The following is a 22912-nucleotide window of genomic DNA, read 5'->3' as shown; positions in this document are numbered from 1 at the left end:
AACTGTGTCTTTGCTACTCTTTTAATAGAACACCTGTTCCTGAGCAAAAGAGCCACTTGTAAGGCATGATTTCAAGACACAAGGAAACCCTGTTTTCATTTTACCCTAAAACACGTCTGCAACATATGACTAAAGTTACCCCCATTAGAATTTCATTCCTTTGAATTCAGCATCACCTTCCCTCCTGGAATTCCCCCTTTTCTGGATTAAGGATTACCCTCTCATGAATCTTCAGATACAGGTATCTGTAATGGAGACTCCTGAATAATAAGTAGCCCTCTTAGTCCCAGAAGAGGCTCTTTCAGCCAGATAAAGAATGAGTCGTCTGTACCTGTACTCTGACTGATTTCATTAATGAATCTCAGTAAAAGGAACAATAGATCATTATTAGCATTTGAGGAGAGGGGGAAAGTCCTAAAGCTCTCATGATTCACCCTACCTCTCCACCCGCCCCACCACCACCAGCATAAGCATACTTGGTTCCCAAAGCACAAAGACAACTCCCACTGGGAAATCCTCTCCTGAAATGTTGACTAAATTAGGCACTCCCACCTTCTATACAGCTTCCTGCTACCCATCTTTCCTCCACCTCCCATCTTCTATATCACCATTATGCATGATCCATTTTCTAAACTGCCAAGCTTTCCTACCTTCCAAGGTGAAAATTAGCTAATCTAATAAACTCATTGTACTAATATCCTTGTGGAAAGGGCTAGAGAAGCTCCCCAGAGCACTCTCTCCATCTCCTAAGCCACACTCAAAGCCATTCTAATGAGATTCTTTCTGGAGACAAATTATTATCTAATCTTTCTATCATACTATATTAACTTGTATAAATTAAATAAAAATAAGAAAAACAGATGAGCCAAATACAGATGGCATAAACATTATATATGAAATATATATTGATTGTTTATATAAGATAGCTTTATAGCCCTTATCATCTTTCGTCTGGAATGTTGCAAGCAATGGTCTTCTAACTGGACTCATGCCTCTAATGGACCTTAAAGTTGCCAAAGTAATTTTTACTAAAGCATAGATCTAAAAAAAAAAAAAAAAGCACACATCTAGCAAGTACTCTCTCTCTGTCTCTCTGTCTCTCTGTCTCTCTCTCTGTCTGTCTGTCTCTCTCTTTCTCTCTCTTTGTGTGTGTGTCTGTTTCTTTCTCTGTCTGTCTCTATCTCTCTCTGCCTGTCTCTGTCTCTCTGTATCTCTCTCTGTATCTCTCTGTATCTCTATGTCTCTGTCTCTGTGTCTGTCTTTCTTTGTCTCTCTCTCTCTCTCTCTCTCTCTCCTCTCTCTCTCTCTCTCTCTCTCTCTCTCTTTCTCTTTGTTATACACACACACACAGTATTCAATAAACTCCCAGGGTTCACTCCAGATCTAAGATCAAATATAAATTCTTCTACTTGACATTTAAAGCTTTTCATGACCTGTTCCTTTCCTATCTTTATAATATTTTAAAACATGACTTCTCTCATGCACTATGCACTTCAGCTATGCTTACTTACTTGCTCTTCACACACAACTTTCCATCTTCTATTTCTGCTTTTGTCCTAGCTATCCTCAGTCCCTGGAATGATCTCCTTCCTCACCTCAGATTTTTATAACATCTCACTTTTCTTAGAACTCAGCTCAAGAACCATTTCTTCTGGGAGGCCCTATAGTTGCTAATGTCTTTCTTTCTAAGGCTACTTTTCATTTATTCTGTATTTGTCTTGTGTGTATTAACTTATATGTTTTCTTCTCCATTAGAATATAAGTTTCTTGAGGGTAAGGAATGTTTTTGCTTGTTCTTGATAATCCTTAATACTTATCACAATACCCATCACATAGTAAATACCTAATAAGTGCTTATTGATTGATTATACAAACACACATATATCCTCAAAATTCTCCCAAAAGTTATATTCTAAGAATGACAAAAATATCTTCACTCCCTTAAAAGATTGCTGATTCTTGCCCTAGACAAAATGCAAATCCTTCTTATTCTCAGAACTTATAAAAAATGTTAGGCACATAGTAGGCACTTGTTGAATGAATATATAAGTAAACACAAGTATGATTGAAGAAATGGCTACGAATGAAAAAATGAATGAATGAATAGGCAATTGAATGAGTAGGTGGATAGATGAGTGGATGAATGAATGGGTAAATGAATGAACTGAAATGAAATGAATGAACTGAAATGAAATGAATAAACAGATGAATGAATGAACGATCAAAGAATGAATGAATCAGGAAGGAAGAAAGGTGTATGGGTTAGATAATATATAGGGGGAAAGGTCAGAAGCCACAGGCTAATGGAAGAAGGGACTACCGGAGGAATCATCTGGGTGAGAGGGTCAACAAGAAGGACTGTCTCACCATCTCCACCACCTCCACCTCTGCTGTAATTCGAAGATGGTAAAGGAAAGTTGTCAGGTCCTTCTTCATCTGGATGCTGTTGTCATCCATCTGGGCCACAGTGAAGATGCGCATCTTGCACTTGCGCCAGACCTGGAGATGGGGGATGGGGATTGAGGAGACATGATTCAGAGACAATGAGAGACATTGAAAGAAATGCCCAGAACCCCACATCACTTGATCCCACCTAACCAAAACGATTTCTCTGATTTATGCCTAAAATTCCTCCATTGTAGCTCCATTACTATTGGTTAAACATTCTCTCTGGGATCCTTTGGATGGGCACTTTGGATTAGTAGAAAAAACAAAGAACTAGAGGTTAAAAGACTTCTAGTGCTGGCTCTGCCACATATTTTAATTAGATACACCCGTTACAGTTATCTGGATAAATCACTTTAATTTGAGCATTACTGGGCCTCAGCTTTCTTGTCTGTAAAGAGATATTTGGGCTAAACTAGAGGTTGCCTTTCAGCATGGACATTCTATCGATGGTCTCTTCTAGTTTGTGAATTTTATACTCTATGGCCCTTTCCAGTTCCAAATTTCTATGACTAACTATATGCTTATGAGCTACTTTTCAAGGAGGAGTCCTCAGGAGATCTCTGGACACCTGGAAGCAGAGTGGAGCTATGACTGAAGGAAGGAGAGCCTCAGCTTCCCCTCCTTTGAAATGTTTTTGTTTCACTTTCCAAATTCTCTGCCTCACTGCCTAACCCAGTTTCCAGCCCCCACATATCACTCCTTCTTCTACCTCAGCACCCCCTGCTTTTCTGTCATAAACACACACCTTGTGATGCTTCAACAGGAAAGGCAGTAACATGAGCATTCCACCATCATGCACAATCCACCAGACGTCGATGCTGCCCTCAGAAAAGCGCTCAGGATTCCCAGGAAACATGGATACGTTCTTGGTGACGAGCAAGGCCAAGTGTCCAGCTGTGGTCTCCCGAACCAGCTCTGAGATGACAATATCAAGGTGGACCTCGGTCCTGGGGCTCTGAGGCTGAATGTCTCTGAATCCCATGGATGGCTACCTGCCCCTCCGCATAGGACAATACTAATTGCTGTTTCCTTGGAGCCTGCTCAACCTGAGCACTAACTCGGGGTCAGAAACCTGGAGTTCCACTTCCAAGTCCATCATTTATTCTATGGCCTTGAGCAAAACAGTTAACCTAGTACCTCAGTTTCTCCTTATGTTAAATGGAAATAATAATCCCTGCCCTAAAATATTGTTGTAAGGCTAAAATGAGAGATAAAAGCCCCTTGCAAAGAATGATAAACAGGATCATTGTGATCATCTGTGAACTATATTTGCCTTCAACCCCATGTCCACTGTGCCTCGTAAATCATTCCTTGAGGCACAGAGACAAAGATAGAAAGGCAAGAGAAAGAAGAATAACAGACATTTATATTGCACTTTAAGGTTTGAGAAGCATACCTTATCCAGTTAAAACCTCACAGTTGTCCTGTGAGATTAATACTACAGTCATCATTCTCATTTTACATATAAAGAAACTGAAGGTTGCCTATGATCGAGTGTTAGTGGTAAGATATGAACTCAATTCTCCTAGCCCTCAAATCCAGCCCCTTATCTTCTATGCCATACTGTCTTAAAGAGACACAGCAATAGAAGCAGGAAGAAGGAGGAGGAAAGCAGAGAAAAACGGAAGCAGAGATAGAATGGAGACAGAGGACATACAAAGGAAGTCAGAGACAGAGTCAGGAAATTGGGGGTACAGACAGAAAAAGAGAAGACACAGACAGGAACCAAAAGACAGTCTTAAAGAGAAGAACAGATAACAACAGAAAGAAATAGAGCAGGTCCCCCAAAAAACACGCTTTGTGTCCCTCCCTGACACAGATCACTGCAGCAAAGCCCACTCCTAGTGCCCTCCAACAGGCCTCCTTACCAATGAAGTTCCTCCAGGTCTGGTGGTCCTCCTTCTGGCGCCAGTTCCGGGGCCAGCCAACTAGCACAGTGTTATGCTGTAGGCCCCCAAGTCCCCCCGACTGGATGAGGTGGGACACCCCATCCCGAAGGTTGGAAGAGATCACCACCTGGCAGAACCCTTTCACTTTTTCAGCTTCCATCAGCCGTCGAATAGACTTGAGTAGATGAGAAGGGACACAGTGAACAGAAAGTAGAATCAGAAGCAGTTGAAGGCTTTAGCTCTAGTTCCTCATTCTCACTGACAGAAGAATGTCACAGGTCAGAGGAGCAACAGTCAAAGCTTTCAGGCTACATAAGGAACCAGAGTCCCTATAGATTCCATCCTTCCTTCTCTAGTTTGTCTTCTCCACTCCTAGCCTCATCCCTCAGAACGGTGGGGCCTCTCATTCCTAGTGGACTTCTAAACTTTTGAGCACACTGATTTGATGGGGAAAGCCCTAGACCTGCAGCAATCAGTAGATCTAACTTTGTGACCTTGAACAAATCATCCTAGTTTTTAGTATCTTCACTTGCAAAAATGAAGAAATTGGACTGGATTATCTCTAAGGTCCTTTTTGACTTTAGCTTCCCATGATGCTATTCTGGAGAAAGTGGAGTAAGGGAAGTGGAAAGAGAGTCCTCTTTTAGTCAGAGGACCTAGACTCAATTTCTGGTTCTGTCATTAATTTGCCTTCTCAGGCTGGTCCTTCCCTCAATCCAGGCTTTGGTTTTCTCCTACACAAAATTCGAGCAATTAGATAATTTGTCTAAGGTTTCTTCTAGTTTTTACATTACAATAATCTCTTGGTAGGAATATAACAAGCTAATCTTTAAACACCTCTCAACTTCCAATTCTATGATACTTTAATACCTCTTCTGCCCTCTGCGCCTGGGGATGATTATCCAAGAAGGTGCCCTCCAGCACAGAGCCCACAATGGTCAGACCTTTCCCAGCCTTGAGTTGTGAAGTCAATGAGAGGAGCTGTGGGTGCACCACATTCTGGTCCTGGTCCACTCGAACAAGCACAAGCAACTGGGGCCTAGATTGAGAGGCAGCGTTGAAGTTAATGTTATAGTCCCATCCTCTGTGGAGGTTGTGGGTAGCCCCACCTTGCTATGTCTGGTCAGAAATCTGAATTATGTCAAATCCCTGAGGTAAAATTTCCCCTATATATGCATGGCTCATGCCATCTTTGGTGAATATCTTTTGGGTCAGTCTTTCAGACTGAGACTTTCTGCCTCATTGTGTCTTTCCCCTCACCCTTCCCCCATGCCTTATGGTATCTCTCTCCTTCTTATAGTTAACTAACTCTTTTAGGGTGCTAAATCCCTTTTAGGATTTAGTCTTCCTGATAAGGGTATACTCCACCCTCATAGGGTATTCCCTTTCTCCTTGTTAATTGTGAGTTCCACTAGGAAACTTGTCTTTTCCACTGTTGATTATTAAAAACCCTTTTCCTTATTATGTGCTTTCCCATCTCCATTCCATATTTGCCATTCGTGGTGTCTATTGTACCTCTTCATTTGTCTGTAACCTCTTCTCCTAAATAAACCTACTTTTTGCCAAAGAGAACAGCCATTGAGAATTATTCACATGACCAAACTCCAACATTTGGTACCTACATCAATTTATCTCAATATTTGGTCCTTACTTCAAACATATCATTTGGCTCCTAAGACACATCAGTAAATCCTTAATTAATGCCAGTTAACTCAATGACTGACCTCATCTCAACTTCATTTTTCTCAGGAGTAACATAAAAGGATAATAAAATATTCTATGTTTTTAGATTCCTTGCATCTCTAACATTCAGTGAGTCAATGATAATCCTGTACATGATATTTATCAGGTTTGGGAAGTGGGGAAGAAAGCTTTGGGAACATGTGAAAAAGTAAAAATCTACTCAGCTTCAGGGTAGTCAGTTCTCCAAGCATGGAAAATTCTTTGAAAAGGACTTATTGAATAGGAATGGAGTAGAATAGATGTCAGAATAAGCAGAACAGGCCTGAAGGGTCAGGTTCAAGGAGCTTTCTCCCTCGCCCCACATCCCTGCTACTCACCTCCAATTTTTGGTGTGGGGAGGCCCTTCTTCCAATCGCAACAGGGCATATCGAGCAGCACTGAGGGATAGCCCTCTAATCCCATCACCCCACTCTTTCTCTGCCCTAAGGTTAAAGGAAGTACAGAAAGACAAGAATCAAGGGGACCTGGTAAACTTATAATTCTCTGAATTCAGGTATAAAGTTTGGGGGCTGAGATCTTTAATCTCAAATTATCCATAGAGCACCAAAAGAGGAAGGGAGGGAAAGAAGGAAGAGAGGGAGGAAGGAAGCAAGGGAAGGATGGAAGGGGAAAGGGGGGGAAATTGGGAGGGAGGAAGCAAGGGAGGGATGGAGGGGGAGAGAGGGCTTGGAAGGGGAAAGAGGGAGAATGGAGGGAGGAGGAATCATCTCATTATTCCTCTTTTCCAACCCAAACTTATCCATTTCTTCTACCATTTCCCCTCACCAAATACCCTTTTCCTCAACACTCCTCATTTCCCATACCTCCAATTTCATCCATTTTCTTCCTTTGCTCCAAATCCATCCCAATTCCCTCTATCACCCCCAACATCTTCTAATTCCTTTTCCTTATCCCTTCCCTCATCCCAAACTCCAGCTATTACTCACCCTCGGTATTCAATGTATTTGTAGATAAGACCGGCAATGAGCATGGCAACTAGAGCATAATACCAGGAGCATATGAACATGAGGGCCAAGCAGAGGCTCATGCCCAGGAAGGAGAGTGTCCTGAAAGAACAGGGTAAGGAAGTAAATTGTGCCCTCACTAACCTACTGATACCCTGAGCAGGGGCTATATCTAATAAGGACTATGAAGGGCTGAAATGTCCCACATCATATAATATGATGGTCAAGATTCCATGGCCATTTCTGGGTGCTATGGGACAGATAGGGAGAATTTAGAACTCTGGGACACGAATCCTAAACCTTTTCTAGTGGATAAGAGGGACCTTAGGGAAGTCCAAGGTTTTTATCTCTGGGGGAAATTTATATGTCCCTTTGCTATATGTATATCTTGGTGAAATAATGTTATAATTCAGGTTGTTTGACAGAATTTTGAAAAACAGTAGAACTTAGCCTATTTTATCACTTTAACATTTTCATTTGAACATTTTCATCATGGGAAAGAGGGATAGAAACAGAATTTTCTCCTCCCAAGAATCTCTTTCTAACTCTCCCAGTGATTAAAATGTCAAAATGAAACTAGTTCTTAAAGTGGTAAAAACAGATAGGCTGAATTCTTTGCTTCCACATATCTATTCTACTAATCTATGGTCCTGGTTTCAGGACTGCTGCTGGGATCTCTTGTGTATCTTAGGAACAGTTTTTTCCAGACAGACCTCCCCCTCAGCCAATAACAGCTTTGTTTGAGTTGAGGCAGGAGCCAGCTGCCCCTCCAGTTCTGCCAATCAAGAAGGCAGGTAGTGTGGAGGAAGCACAAAGACAAGAGAAAATAAGGAAGAATTAAGAAATGGTGTCTCCCAGGTATCCCAGATAGTAAGAGGCGCTGAGGCAATTTTTGAAAAACTGACCAGAAGAATTACAAGAAAGAAATCAGGCTACAAAAGAGTCAATGGGTAAAAACAATAAGGAAAACCCTGTCCTTGGAGCATCGAGTCCTTCAGAAACTTTCTCTTCTTGTTGGAGAATTTTAGAGCTAGCAGACAAGGAGGGGGAGATCCCTGTGTGGAACATGGGGATTTGCAAGCCCAGGCAGGCCCAGAGTGCACACCAGTGATAGTAGCGGAATCGGGGCCTCCAGTTAGGTGTCCTCAGAAGTGTCTGCACTGCGCAGGCCAAGTTCACAAACATGTAGCACATCAGAAAGAACCTGGAACAGAGAAAGAACATGAAGACAAAAAGACTGAGAACGGCTTGTTTTTAGAGAACAGAGCTGGGGGGAAATTGCAGATTTCAGCTCATTTAAGAGAAAATCTTCTAACAATTAAGAGTCATCTCAAAGTGGTGTTCCCCTCTTATTGATGGATTCTAGAAAACGCTGGATTTGTAGAATGGACTCTTGTCCAGGTATGGATCAGACTCTTTGGGTATGGAACAGGTTCTGATATCCCTTAGCTCTTAATGACAGGCACAGAGACAGAAACTGCACCACTGAGGCATTTTGATTCAAAGGACATAGTCTTGACCTGGGAATCAGGAGACCTGGATTTTAGCCTAAGCATGCCACAAAACTCTCTGTGTGATCTTGGACAAGTCATTTTTTCTTCAGTTTTTTCCTTTGTAAAAGGAAGAGGGTTGGATCAGGTGAGTTTTAAAAATCATTCCTAGCTTTAACATTCTGTGATTCTATGGAGAAATTAATGAAGAAGACAAAACACAAAAGCAGTGGGAGAAAGATTTGGAAACTTAAGAAAAACATGGAAACTGAAACTTAAAAAATGGGTAGGGAGTTGTCAAGGGAGTGGGAGGCAGGAACCAAAAAGGGATTGTGGACTTAAGTTCTAACTTCTTTTGAGCAATGCAATAAAATTCTAGTAAAATGGAATAATATGGATGCCCTCTTAAAATTTATGGCAAAGGGGAGCAATCTTTAGGTGTATTGAAAAGACTATGAGGTCATGCTGATTATCACATCAGGATTCACAGAGAAAGATGAATGGAAGACTCCACATGGAGGAAACAGAAGGGGAAAAGATCAACATGGAAATAATAGGGAGAAGGGAGACCATGTGGAAAGTGTGGAGGAGGGAGCAAAATCCTTTACTTGATTGTGTTTATTTGTTATAAAGTAAGGTTCTGTTCAGAAAAGGGGCAATTGGGAAATGGCAACAATATTTTTAAAACAGCATCAAAAATGTTTACATGAAAAATGGAAAGGGAAGTGACCCTGCTTCAATAGTAATGGGGAAAAGAGAGTTACATGGAGATAAATGAAAGGGCATCCAAAGTGCCATAATGAGGGAGAAGAAGAAGAGAGACCCACATGGAGAGAATGGGGGCGACCTCATCTAGGGAGGCAATAAGAATGCCAATCTCGCAGATGCAGGCAGTCAGGAGCAGAGCCCATGTTGGCTCCCCATTGGCTTTGCCGTGGCCAAAGACCTGAGGGCAGAATAACAATCAATGTTAATACTGGCATAGAGAAAATAGGATCTTCCATCTCTTTCCCTTAATCCTAAAATCTAGGAAAGCAGAGACTCTGGGTTAGGAATGGGTTGGAGAAGCAAATTAGATACTATCCCAGTCCATCCCCTCCCTGAGAGTCCCCTGGGCAGCAATCCTTCCTAGCCACAGGACCATCCCTAAGGTGTGCAGATGAGAGACGTGGGTCATCTCCAGCAAGAATAATTGACCCAGTACATGCTGCTAGGAGTTTGGAGTGTGTTTGATTTGAAGTCTTTAGTGGGTATGAGAAGGCCTGAGGCCAGCTCTAGGAGCATGAGATATCCAGGCTATGGGGAAAGGAATCCTAGGATTATTTCCAGGGAATAGGAAGGGACCAAAACTATGGAATACAGAAAAGTACCTAGAGAAAATAGGACTTGGGGGAGGGGGAGGGTTAGAAGAGTGTAGCCTAGAGCAACCTGTAAAGATTAAATTACACAGTCACTACTATCTAGGGACTATAACAAGGTCTCTACAGACCCATAGAGAACAAGGTCTGCAGAGGCAAGGTCTATATTTATAAACCTCAGGTCTTATACACCAACATGAGCTGGGGAGCCACCTCCTTTTCCCACTACCCCGTCCCTGTTTAGCTGTCTCTAGCTGCTGCATCCAGCAGATATGAGCAGGCTTCAGAGCAGAGAAGTATGAAGCTCAGAATCATCTTGATTTGCCCTAGAAATGACCCTACTCCCAAAGGTGATACTGCCCATGAGTTCTGCGTGCCCAGATGTGACACATCCCTCCTTTACCTTCTACACACACACCCACATCCCTCTACATCCCTCCCAAATCACTTGCCACTGACCCTCAAGAAGGGCACAATGCCATCCCGGGAGATGGCCTGCAGGAGGCGAGGGGCTCCCGTGAGACTCTGCAGCCCAGCACCACAGGTGGAGAAGAAGGAGCCGATGACGATGACCCACGGGGAGGGCCAAGCCAGGGTACCCACCACCAGGTTTCCATTCACGGCTTCACCAAACCTGGGAAAAGGCATCTCTTGGGCAAGGGCTCCACTGACATGAATGGTACTCACTTGACCCTGCTCAGGCCCTCCACTTGCCCCTCCCGCAGTCTAAGATAACAGATATTTATCTTTCAAGGTTCTTTTGTGTCTCTCCAGGTCTAAGTTCTATGATCTCTTACTCCTAAGAGGGCATCCTATGTACCCTCCCTTAAAGTCAGTGCTATGGGGAATCACAGAGAATCCTAACCCACAGTCCCTGCCTTCAGGAGTTCAGTCTGTCTGTAGAGCAAAGCGACCTGGAGAACTACCCATAACAGGATGTGATTAAGAGCTGAGTGATTGAGTGAATGTGTGTTATGGGCCCAGATGAGAAAAATATCACTGTCAACAGTCAAGGGAGGCTTCTTTAAGGGGGAGAGAATTTCACTTGGGGTAAATTTTGGGTAATTGAGGGGGAGGGACAAGAAAGAAGCAAAACTATGGGTAGCAATGTCTAAAGCAGGCAACTGTGAGGAGGTGAGCCTGGTTGTAGCAGAAGGTTCATGTTGAAGAGGCAAGGGAGAGAAGGTTGGAGCGGATTGTGAAAGGGCTTAGAATACCAGGTTAAGAGTTTGGGTTTTGTCATAAAAGACGCTAGTTATTGAAAGTTCCTGATCAGGAAAGTGGCATTTTAGTCTGGGACCTATGATGGTCTGGTGGCAGGTGCACATAGAGCAATATCATGCTCTCCCTTCGGTCCCTCCTCCCTCCTCCTTTCTGAGGCTTCCCAGAAACACCGTCCCCTGCTTACTTGTCCCTCAAGACGACTCCCTCAATGCAGGCCCCGAACAGGACTACAGAGCTGATGTCTTTGGGTTGCAGAATGAAGGAGAATGAATCAGGGATAACAAAAAGGTACCATTCTGTCCATAGAAATGGGAGATCCTGCTTCTAGTCTGGCACACACACACACACACACACACACACACACACACACACACCCTCTACTCCACCAATTCTGCTTGGGACTTGGGAGTACTCGACAAAGCAGGGCTGCCCCTAACCAGGCTAGGGCTGGCAGTCAGCAAACAGATTTTAGTTCTAGAACTACCAACAATGCGTCTGATACTTAACAAGCTTTTTTTTTTTTCTTTTATGGGTCTCATTTTCTTCTTCCAATGTCAAATAAAAAGATTAGACTAGATAACCTCTAAGACCTTGATCTAGCATTCTATTGTCTAACGTCCCTTTCAGCTCCGGTGTTTTGTGAATCTAAGGATACAGACAGCAGAAGTGGTAGCGATAGCCAAGATGGTCCCAGTAGGGATGGACTTCTGGGCATCGCGAAGATCCCCTGAACGGTTGGAACCAGCCATTATTCCTGTGGGCAGAACAATATAGCTGGAACCAGGGCCAGGACCAAGAGAGTAAGAGACAATCCAGAGAGTAGGACATGTACGCAAGCACAACATCTCCCTCCCCCCAAGTTCCTGCTTCTCCCTTCTACCCCTCACCTGTGACTGAAGGGAAATAGATGCCGACCAGTAGGGTGAAATAGGAGGTCATGTCACTGAAGACATAGGGCTGATCCAGGTTAAGAGGAACTGCCTCAGGCAGCGGTATAGAAGGCATCCCATGCTTCTCAACAATCACACCTTTGGTCAGGTAAGAGCTCCAGAGATTTTCTGTGAAGAAAAAGGTATTCTGATTAGGGTCAAGACACTCCAGATAAAGAATCAAAGCCATGTGTGAGGGGGGGAGATCCATAGTTTTCTAATCGAGAATCTTTTTCTTACAAGGAATCTATTCTTATGGGTTCAACTCAAAGAGTTTTTTGATCACAACCCCATCAAGAAGAAATCATTCTCTTCTTTGCCTGTCTCATAGCCGTGTTATTTACATGCTTATACATCTTACATCCTTATTTATATTTTAATTCTAATTTAGTTATCTGTATGCAATAAGCTTTATCCTTTCTACTATATTATAAATTATTTTAGGCCAGAGACTATGTCTTATTTATCTTTACATCTTTCCCAACAGGAAACACTGCACTTTGCACACAGTAGGTGGTTGTTTAACAAATGTTTGATGATTAAATGGGGGAGATAACCATTTATATAGCATCTACTATGTGCCAGGCACTGTGCTAAATACTTTATAATTATCTCATTTGATCTTTACAGCAATCCTTGATAGTAGGTGCTATTGCCATCTCCCATTCTACAGATGATGAAACTGAAGCAGTCATGGTTTAAGTGACTTGCCTAGGGTCATAGGACAGCTATTACTAGAAGCCAGATTTGAGTTCAGATCTTGATTCTATAATAATATACTCATAATATATCTCCCATTTCTAAAGTACTAATAGATTCATAAAACTCTTTCTTAACAATCTTGTGAAATATTATCCATATTTTATAGCTAAGGAAACAGCATTTGTGTCCCTCATCTTACAAATGAAAAAACTAAGCCTCATGGAGTGGATATAAGTGGCCCAAAATTTTAGAATCATTGTTACATTAGAACATGTCTGTTCTGATCTGATCTTTCCATTGCACCTAGATGATTCGAAACATTTGTGTAAATAATGTTATGACATTTCACAGGTGAATAAATAAGGCTCCCATAACTTGCCTTCTCTTTTCTCCTCTTCCTCCTTCACTAATCCCCAAGAGAACAAGCAGTATAGTCAGGAGTGAATTCAGGCAGAAAGCCGCAGGGGCTTTTTTCTCTGTTCCACAGCTGCCTTAAAACCTCTTGGCTTCCCATATTCCCTACCCTCTCCTGTCCCTTGTCCCCTGGGACAATTTGCTCCAGCTCATCGATTTCCCTCTTGATTCTGACCCCTTTTGTTTTCATACCTTTGATCAGGCCGCTGGCAGCACCAGGGATGCCTTGGATCTCAGTGACATTGTTACGGGTAAAGTATTCATCACAGGTGGCGTTGAGGAATCGGGAGGAACAGAACAGCCCCCACAGCTTGGTGGTCACCGTCTCATTGCCTTCCCAGGCTAACTTGGCACAGATGTCAAAGCCATGTCGTGAGAGCGTGCGGTTTCCCAAAAGGCAGATTCTAATGAGAAGGGAGAGAGACTTAATAGGGCAGGAAGAGAGGGACCTAACCTGGAAACTGGCGGGAAAGGACACTTTCCCGTGGGCCCTTTTACAACTAGGGATTGAGTCCCCTATACTCTACTTAGTGAGCAATCTTCCCAGGATAATAGCAACTCACATTTCTTTATAGTTTTAATATTTTTCAAAGCACTTTTCTCGTAGCTCCATGAGATAGAGTAAATATTTTCTCCATTTTATGCACAATGAAAATGAGGGCCAAAGAAAAGAAACATCTTCCCCAGCATCATTAGATCTTCTAAACTGAAATCTTTTGACTCCAAATCTAAGGATATTTCCACTATCCCATCCTGCCTCTGCCATAATAGCTCACATTTTTCTTATTGGTCTTAATAGGGTCTGCACCAAAATATAGGTCATACCCATAGAAGAATGTCTCTTTGAAAGGAAAAAATCTAAACTTATAATGAAAATAATACTGATAATAGGACATAGGGTAGTCACATTTGGGGAAAAGTGCAACCTATATTCATATCTATACAACATAAAACACATTATCACCATAAAATAATTTATGTAATTATCTCATCTGATTCCCCCACAACCCTTTCATGAGGCAGATAGCATATGTATTATTAACCTCATTTTATAGATGAGAAAACTATGAAATAGAGAAGAGGCTTGTCTAGATTCACACAACTAATAAATCACAGAATCAGGACTGGTCTTCTGGCTCCTAGACTAATGATCTTCTGTGACACTCACACTGCCTCTAGACTTGTTCTCTTCCTAGAGGAGGCTAATTAATTCATCCTGCACCAATACCACAGAAGGGTTAAGGCAGAGAAGTAGGAAACAGGGAACACTGGCCAGGGAATACAAACCAGAACGTGTGGGGGAGGAGGGTCCTGGTGTCTATAGCTTAGAAATCCAGGACTGGGGTTGGAGAGCTGGCAGAGCTCCTAGCTGAGACCCAGAAAGCCCAAGTGACTTGTCCCAGATGACACAATGAGGAAGTGCCACAATGGCTTCCTAATACCCAATCTTTGGCTCTTTCTTGCAACCCATAGTCTATGCTGCAACAACTCACGGGAAGTTGGGTGGGTCAAAGGCAGACTTGATGACCCCCGCATAGATGGCAAGGATTGAGAGGATGACACAGCCCAGGAAGACAAGTGCAAACTTGTTGACATATTTGACCCCAACGAAGACAACTGTGGCCATACATGTGAGCACACAGGTGCCATACACACGCATGTTGTTCAGCAGAGCAGCTGCCTCTCCACTCGCATCCTCCGCCTTGAAGATGGCCATGGCTGGAAATATGTATGCCTGAAGGAACAGAAGAGAAGTGAAGGAGATATCCTTCCTTCCTTGGTCTCTACCTGTCATAGGATTTTAAATCCCCAAACCATCCACACTCACTTTGGGCTCCCATTATCACTTCAGCTGCCCTAATCCCTGGGCACTTCTTTTAGCCTCCATCCTGTTCAGTCATGGCTGGATTACTTCCAGAAGGCTATGAGACCTAACCCCACTGACCTGAAATATATTTTTTGCTTTTCTCCTTTTTTCTCAGTTTTGCTTATAAAAGAGTGATCTGGTGTATTTGAGGGAAAGGGCCATTCTGTCCTCAGTTCTTTTTTCTTCTCATTGCCCTCTCAGTCATCAAGTTACTTTTGGCAAATCTCTTAACTCTTTCTTCCCAGATTCAGTCACCAAGCCTCACCAATTCTATCTCCTCAGTCCCTCTTGTATCTTGCACTTTCTCTCTGTTCCCACTGCCAGCACCCAAGGAGCATCCTAGTGGTCTCCTAATCACTCTCTCAACCTTCAGTTTCTTTCACTCCAACGTACACTTTACACCATGTCCAGAATAATTTTTCTCTAATTCTAATTCACAAATCTCACTCTACAGCTCAAAAACCTTCAACTGCTTATTGGGGCCTATAGCATAAAATCCAAGTTCCTTAGCCTGGCATTTAACACCTTCCAAAATCTTGCACCAAGCTTACCCCCTTCCACATTCCCATCTGAATCCTTTGCTCCAGCTGGAGTGGTCCTCAATCTCCCTCGAAATTTTGATCCACACTTTTCTTTCCCTTGCAATATTCTATTCAGTTCCCCCTATATCTGATCTTACCTGGTCTTCAAGGCCCAGCTTAAATTATACCTTTTCAATGAACCTTTTCCTTATCCCCTATGTGAGAGTGTTTTTTCTCTCTCTTGACTACTCACAGCATTGATTGTCAAGAGCTAGAGGGATCTGAAAGATCCTTGGAGAAGATTTTGAAAGATCTTAGAATACCAGGTTAAGAGTTTGGATTTTGTCCTGAAGACAATAGTCATTGTGCCATTCTGATCATGAAAGTGGCGTTTTAGTCTGGTGGTATTTTAGTGCTATTTTAGCCTTGGCCTGGTGACAGGAGTACATATAGCAAGACCATATTCCCCCTTCCGTCTCTTCTTCCCCAGGTTTTTCTTTTCATGTCTTGTCTCCTTAACTAGACTGCGAGCTCTTTGAAGATAGGCAGAGATCTTGCAAAGATCTTGTTCCCATCTTTATAGCTTTGTTACTGCCTAACAGAAATACCTCACATTTGTATAGTGCTTTACATTTGGCAGTTTACTCAGAGTCTATGAAGTAGATAGTACAATTATTAATTCCATTTGACAGATAAGAAGACTGAGGGGTAGAACTGAGATTAAAACCCACAATCCCAGGATTGAACAGGACATGAAATGAAATAATCCAAATCCTGTTTGAAAAGGAATTCTCTCAATATCTCAGGCAAGTGGCTCCCCAGAATTTGCTTGAAGACCTTTAGGGAGGAGGTACTCATTCTGCTTTGAGTCAGCTCTAAATGTGAGAGAATGTGATGCTGAGAACAAATCTTAAATCTACCTCTCTAGTTTTCTTCCACTGCCTCACTCAGTTTTGTACATGGGAGATCTTTCAAATAGAGGGATTATAATGGCCCCACCTCAGACTTCTCTTCTATGCCCTAAACACCTTCAGTCCCTCATATGGCATGGGTGCTTTCCCTGTACTGGTCACCCAGACCTGACTTTCCACTACCCACAGTGCTCCCCTTTATGTGCTCTCAGTAAGGTTTGTTGATTATCAGACTGATGGCAGCCCCCCAAAACTCCAGCCCCCACTCACCAACAAGATCTCAATGGTGCCCAGAATGTACATTGCTCCTGCAAAGGTGGTACCAAGGTAGAAGCAAAGGCCTACAGCGCCCCCGAACTCAGGGCCCAGTGACCGGGAGATCATGTAGTAGGAACCACCAGCTGTGGGGAGAGAAGGCCATCATGGGATGGAGGAAGGATAGCAGGGGAAGGGCTTATAGCCATATGCTCCCTGCAGATGCCTAGGAGAAAGGCCCCAGTCTGCCTTAAGGAGAGAGTCAGTCCCTAGATTAGCAGGTTTCTAATCACCCCAAGAAGGAGCCAGTGGCTCCAAAGGCACAAATGAGAGAGGAGAGCTCCCAGCCAGTGCCTGAAGCCACAAAGACCGGGATTCAATCTGGCCCCAGACATTTGCTCACTGTGTGACAAGTGCAGGAAGTGTCCTGCCCATTCACCAACAATACCAACCAATACATATTGACCATTACTCTTTCCAAGGGCATCATAACTGCCCCCACCTACTCCAAAGGCATGTGCCTTTCAAAGCCCCAAGGCCCCCATTATTTCACCACCCAGAAAGAATCAAACCCTCCCCTATAATCACCCACTCCTGCAAAAACCCTGCTGCCCACACACAGAAAAGGGCCCCATTCCCACACCTGGCACAACACCATTGGTAGCAATGGCACTCATGGAGATGGCGGTCAGCATAGTCTGTGTGGACACAAAGAACATCAGAATTGGGGAAACGCTGTAGGGCAAGGGAAGGTGGACAGAGAAAGAAAAGCAGTAGTTTATATTCTTCATATTACCATTATCAGCTCTCCCTTATTTCTGTCTTAATGGCTTGATTCTTCCTTAGCCCCTTACATTAGATCCCTTTTACCGAGAAAGCATCCTTTTATCCAGCTAACAAGCCCCATTCCTCAACAGATAATAATAATGATAATATTAACAATGTAATACTTCACTGTTTAAAAGCATCCTGAATGCATTATAAATTTCATAACAAACCTGTAATGAAACTAGTGCCAATACTGTTGCCTCCACTTCACTGGTAAGAAAACTTAATCATAGAAAACAGAACTGACTTGGGTAAGGTAACACGGTTAGTCATCAGCAGAGCTGGGATTTGCACTTTGGTCTCTGAAGTGGAATACAGTGATCTTTCACCACATGATAGCTGTCTCAGTTCTCCAGGTGCCTTCCAGAGTCCCACAAATGCCCTCATAATGCCCATCTCTTAGTAGGAAAAGGGTACAGTTTAGGAGCAATTGGCATGTGTTCTCCTACAATTCCCTTCTCAGCCCCCCTCGTGTGTCCCAATGAAAACGGATTATGGTGAATATCCAGGATGCCCGAGGAGGAAGAAGTTCCATCAGGGCAACCTAAGTAAGGGGACAAGGAAGGGGGTGGGATGGGGAGGGGCAGGCCCACTCGATTTGCCTTGGTAACTATGGGGGAGTTCACAGGCTGATGGCATATATATATATATAAGACTCAGATATTTTTTAGTACCAGCTGGGAAAGGGCTTTCTTCTCCCCCACCTAATACCTCCCAGGCATCAGTCACTACAGGAGCAGGTGGCAAATTGTAGGGCTCTGGTTCTAGCTCTGAATTCCTTCAGACCCTCTCCTTAGTTCCCTTTGTCCCCACACTGACTTCTCTCTGAGTGAGAATGGGGGTCAGGGGTGTGGGGAGGTCTGGGAAGGGGTACTCACACAGGAGCAGCAGATAAAAACCATGCAGAAAGATTCCATGATTCCTGCAATGCCCACTACCCAAGTAAGTCTCAGAAAAAGGATGACACCAAAGATATTTTGCAGACAGGGCAGGTACACACCCATGAAGGTGCCCATCCGAGGTGCCTGCAGAGAGATATTGGTCAACTTGACTTCTTACCACAGCTTTCCAGCTTTAACCTCTGGTTTTCCTAGCCAGCCCTTTGTTCTAAGCCATGTTTTAGTACTCTGTTACAGACACCACCACCCCCATTGTATACCATTGTAATTCCTCCTCCCTCCAAATCAGACCCAAATTGAATTTGAGCCTCCCTCCCATTTCCCATCTGTCAGCCCTCCTTCCATCTCCCATCCCTTCCTCCATTTCCAGTCCCTTGCCTCTCCTCCCCTGACCCCAGTCTACTATATCTGCTCCCACCTGCACAGGTTTCTTTTTGCCACCTTCATTGTTCTCAGCCTCCTCATGTTCCCGGCTGCCTTGTGGCAAATTGGTATAATTGGCCAGGCCACTAAGCAGGGATGACACCATGGGACTGGTGTCCATCTCCTCCTGTGGGAGAAATAAGGATTATAAAAGCAACTTCAGAGAAGTAGAAAGGGTAAAAGAAAATGAAAGCTAGGAAATGGAGCCAGAAAAATGGGAGGGAGGAATTGGAAAAGGAACCTGGGAAAGGGCAGCAGAGAGAGGAAGAATCGGGGAAATGAGAATGGAATAGGGAAGAATGGAAAGATGGATCAGAAAGGGGGATAGGATATGGGGAAGAGACCACTGGAGAGGGTTCCAAGGGAGAAGAGTCAAAGAAATCATAGAAATAAAGGTAACAAAGTACAAAAAGCATGTTATAAAGGGAAATGGCCATAAATGGACCAAGAAGAGAGTGACAAAGACAGAGAAGCACAGTCCTCCAGGAAAAGGTAGAAGGTGGGTGAACAGTGAAATGACAGCTTTTCCTTAGCCAGTGCCAATGGCAGGCAATCCTGCCTACTCCAGGACCAGCCAGAAATGCTACCCTTACCCTAGTTGCCCCCTGCCTACCTCAAACAGAGCCATGTTCTTGCCATCATATTCCTTGCCCTTTTCAGAGTCAGTACTGTTGATGAAGGGACTGCTTTCCTTGGGGTTGCCATCACCTGAGGTAAGGACATAGAGAAGTCATAACCTGACAGGACATGATACCCAGAACTCCACTTGCTGCTATTTCTAAACCCTTTCAGAGCTCTTCTGAACCTTGTCCTAAAGCAGGAGTTCTTAACCTGTTGTTCATGAACTTCTAAAAAAATGCATTATAACCTCATTTTAATATAATTGGTTCCATTTCTAATTCTAAGCATTTTATGCACTTAAAAATATTATTCTAAGGAGTCAATAGATTTTATTAGACTGTCAAAAGTGATTCAGGATACATAAAAGGTTCAGAACTCCTGTCTTAGAGGATCCCAGTAGCTCCCAGTGGGCAGTGACATTGTCTAAATCATAGGCCTTTGTGCTTCCTAATAGTCACCATACATTTACATCTCTTTAATTTTACAATTAATTTTCCTCACAGAAACAATTCTGTGAAAGGTACTGGATTATTATACCTATGTTGCAAATGAGATAAATGGGGAAAAAGAAATTTTATCAATGCCAAGTAGGGAGAACTTTTTTTAGTCATCTGTACTGTATGATGGTGAAGAGGGTGATGTGGGGAAAGCAGCAGATATTAACAACAACGACGAAAGTTGTATAGTTCTTTGAAGTTCATAACATGTCTCAGTTGATGCTCACAACTCTGTGAGGTATGTGTCATTATCCATTTTTCAGATGAGGGAACTAATGTTAAGTGCTTCATCCAAGTCCACACAGCTAGAAAGTGTGTAAGGCAGAATCCAAACAGAAGCTTTTCTGACTCCAAGTCCAAAGTGCTAGCCTCTATGCCACTTAACAGCAACTAATTCCCACTGGAGCTCTCCTCCATTTACTCCCTGCTTCTATCTTCTCCAACTCTTCTAGTCAACCCACAAATCTAGTGGAATGCCACTCCTTCTGTATCTTTCTCCCACCGGGGCTAGATTGTATCTAGCTATCTCCATCTCCTTTATAGAATCTTGGATTCCCAAAACTTCAAAGTTAGAGGAGACCTCTGAGATTTTCTCCACCATAAATCTTTAACAAGGAGTCATTAGGCTGCAGCTTGAACATTTATTTTATTGCTAGATATTTAATAGTTATGTAATCCTGGACAGGTCATTTAACTTCGTCTGCCTTAGTTTCCTCATCTACAAAATGAGAATAATAATAGTATTTACCTTCCAGGGTTGTTGTGTGGATAAGAGAAAATGATATTTATAAGGTACTTTGCAATTTTAAAACAGTTAATATTTATTATTACTGCTATTATTATTATTATTTCCCCTCAATTCACTAAAGAAATAGAAAAATCATAAAGGAATGAGGGCTATTTAGATTTGTCTTGATTTCATGGATTGCCATGAATTCATCACAGAGAAACTAGCCAACTAGCACTGTACTTGGCCCTCAGAAAGCCAAATATGAGACCAAACTCTTTCCAACATAGTAGAACCTGCCAGGTCTTATGCTCTACTGGCAAAGCCTTCAAGAACCCAGGGTCACCTTTACACCATGATGAGGCATCACAGTAGGATTATGGGATCAAAAAACTGGATCTGGAAGAGATCTTAAATGTCATCAAATCCAATCCCTTCATTTTGCAGATTAGATTACTGGGTCCCAGACAGTTTCAATGCCTTTTTAAATATGTAACAAGTATTTAAGGTAGGATTTGGACCCAGATTTTCCTAGCAAGGGCAGCCAGCTGGCTCTATGGCTCTATGGCTAGAACACTGAGCCTAGAATCAGGAAATCCTGAGTTCAAATTCGGCCTCAGACACATACTAGTGTGTGACTGTGCACAAGTTATTTAATCCTGTATGCCTCAATTTTCTCATCTAGAAAATGAGGTGGAAAAGGAAATGGCAAATCCTAAATAGGGTCATGAAGAGTTAAATATGACTTAAACAAGTTAACAACTTCCTAGCTCCAAAGTGCAGCCAGAACTTTATTCTCTATACCATGAAACCCCTAGGACTTTGTAGAAGCATTAAGAAAGAAAAGAATTAGGTGATGTTGGTTCTGACTGGTCCCCCCATATTCCAATTCCTCATAGATATAGACTGGGAGAAGGACATATATTCTTGTCTAAATTACAGAGGGTAAGGAACCAGTTATAACCTGGACATCATACTGTATTACTTGGACCCTTAGAGACTTTATTTGGTAGATCATTCTATCTTGTTCCCCTCCTTTTCCAAGTAAGTATTTTGGTACAAATCAGTTTGATGTCTGGGACTCTTCTCAGTAAGAGGGAACCCATCCCTAAAAAACTTTGGCTGTCTTCCAATTTTCCAGTTCTCTTTAGTTTTTCATCTAGGACTTAAGGACCCAAGATCTCTGGGGTTAAATCTCAATGAGAGAGAAACATCTTTAATTTCTTTCATTCTTAAGAGATGTCTGTTTATCTGGTCAAAGTCAAAAACATCTTTCCCCCCTCTCCACATCCCAAAAATTTTCTTTGTAAGGAGAGGTCATAGAATATAGAATGTTAGATCCAAAAGGAACTCTTTAACATATGTTAGGCAGAATCTGAAAGGATTTAAGAAGTTAGAAAATAGGCTGTTAGGGGTGGAATGAATCATCTAAGCCAATCCCCTTCATTTTACAGGTGGGAACACTGAAACCCTGAAAGGGGAAGTGACTTACCCAATGTCAAATAGTTAATTAATCTCAGAGTCATGACTAACACTAAGGTCTTCTGGCTCCTGAAATTAAATGGTCTTCGAACTTCAGCTAACATGCAAATCCTGCACCACAGGAGAGTGAGATAATGAGAGAGTCCATTGCTGTGGGTGTGAGGTTGAAACAAGATTTTTTTTTTTTTTCCCTTTTTCCCTCACCCTTGGAGGGTGGAATGAATGGAGTTTCAGAGATCATTCATTCATCCCTTAACTTCTGGACGTGTGATGTGATTTGCCTAAGTGTACAATTGGTTGGTAGGAGAGCTGCTAGATTACAACCCAAATGACCAGATTCTCAATCAGATGCTCTTTCCACTATACAAAGCCCCCTACCTTTCTCCCAATAAAACTAGTGGAAGATGAAGAGGGAGCAGAGAATGTCAGAGAGCAGCTTCTGGAAGTCTTAACATGATTTCAATTCCCACTTTCTCCTTCATTGCCCCATCTTAACCCAAATAGAGCTTCCTCTTATCACTTTCCAAGGTTTCCAAATTCTGGGCCTTCACAGTCCTATGCTTCATAACTGTCCCTGAGGAGGTTCTGGAGCTCCCTCATTCCCATGTGGTCTACCTTCCCTCCAGTTACTAACCACTGACTCAGGTGGGCTGGAGTTCCAGCTGGAGCGAGGGGCACTCTGACCCCTCAAGGAAGGCAGTTGTGCATGGAGCAGAGCCAACATATTTTATTCTTTCATA

At 42.8% G+C, this 22912-nt stretch overlaps 1 protein-coding gene across 1 annotated transcript in view; it reads right to left on the bottom strand.

The window, feature by feature from the left end:
• Positions 1-22912, bottom strand: part of SLC12A5 (solute carrier family 12 member 5) — a 32879-nt gene that overhangs the window by 5521 nt on the left and 4446 nt on the right. The window contains exons 2-20 of the mRNA XM_051979944.1: positions 19459-19553; positions 18841-18972; positions 18402-18548; positions 17339-17393; positions 16711-16841; positions 14635-14876; positions 13334-13545; positions 11984-12154; positions 11752-11850; positions 11281-11338; positions 10332-10506; positions 9342-9460; positions 8130-8228; positions 7007-7126; positions 6398-6502; positions 5208-5376; positions 4317-4512; positions 3194-3363; positions 2368-2499 (exon numbers count right to left, since the gene is read on the bottom strand). Of these exons, the coding sequence (XP_051835904.1) occupies positions 2368-2499; positions 3194-3363; positions 4317-4512; positions 5208-5376; positions 6398-6502; positions 7007-7126; positions 8130-8228; positions 9342-9460; positions 10332-10506; positions 11281-11338; positions 11752-11850; positions 11984-12154; positions 13334-13545; positions 14635-14876; positions 16711-16841; positions 17339-17393; positions 18402-18548; positions 18841-18972; positions 19459-19553 (2627 nt within the window). The remainder of the gene's footprint in view (positions 1-2367; positions 2500-3193; positions 3364-4316; positions 4513-5207; positions 5377-6397; positions 6503-7006; positions 7127-8129; positions 8229-9341; positions 9461-10331; positions 10507-11280; positions 11339-11751; positions 11851-11983; positions 12155-13333; positions 13546-14634; positions 14877-16710; positions 16842-17338; positions 17394-18401; positions 18549-18840; positions 18973-19458; positions 19554-22912) is intronic.

This window comes from Antechinus flavipes, chromosome 2 (genome assembly GCF_016432865.1).
Source record: "Antechinus flavipes isolate AdamAnt ecotype Samford, QLD, Australia chromosome 2, AdamAnt_v2, whole genome shotgun sequence".
NCBI classification, from domain to species: domain Eukaryota; kingdom Metazoa; phylum Chordata; class Mammalia; order Dasyuromorphia; family Dasyuridae; genus Antechinus; species Antechinus flavipes.
This window is presented reverse-complemented; position numbering and strand designations above follow the sequence as displayed.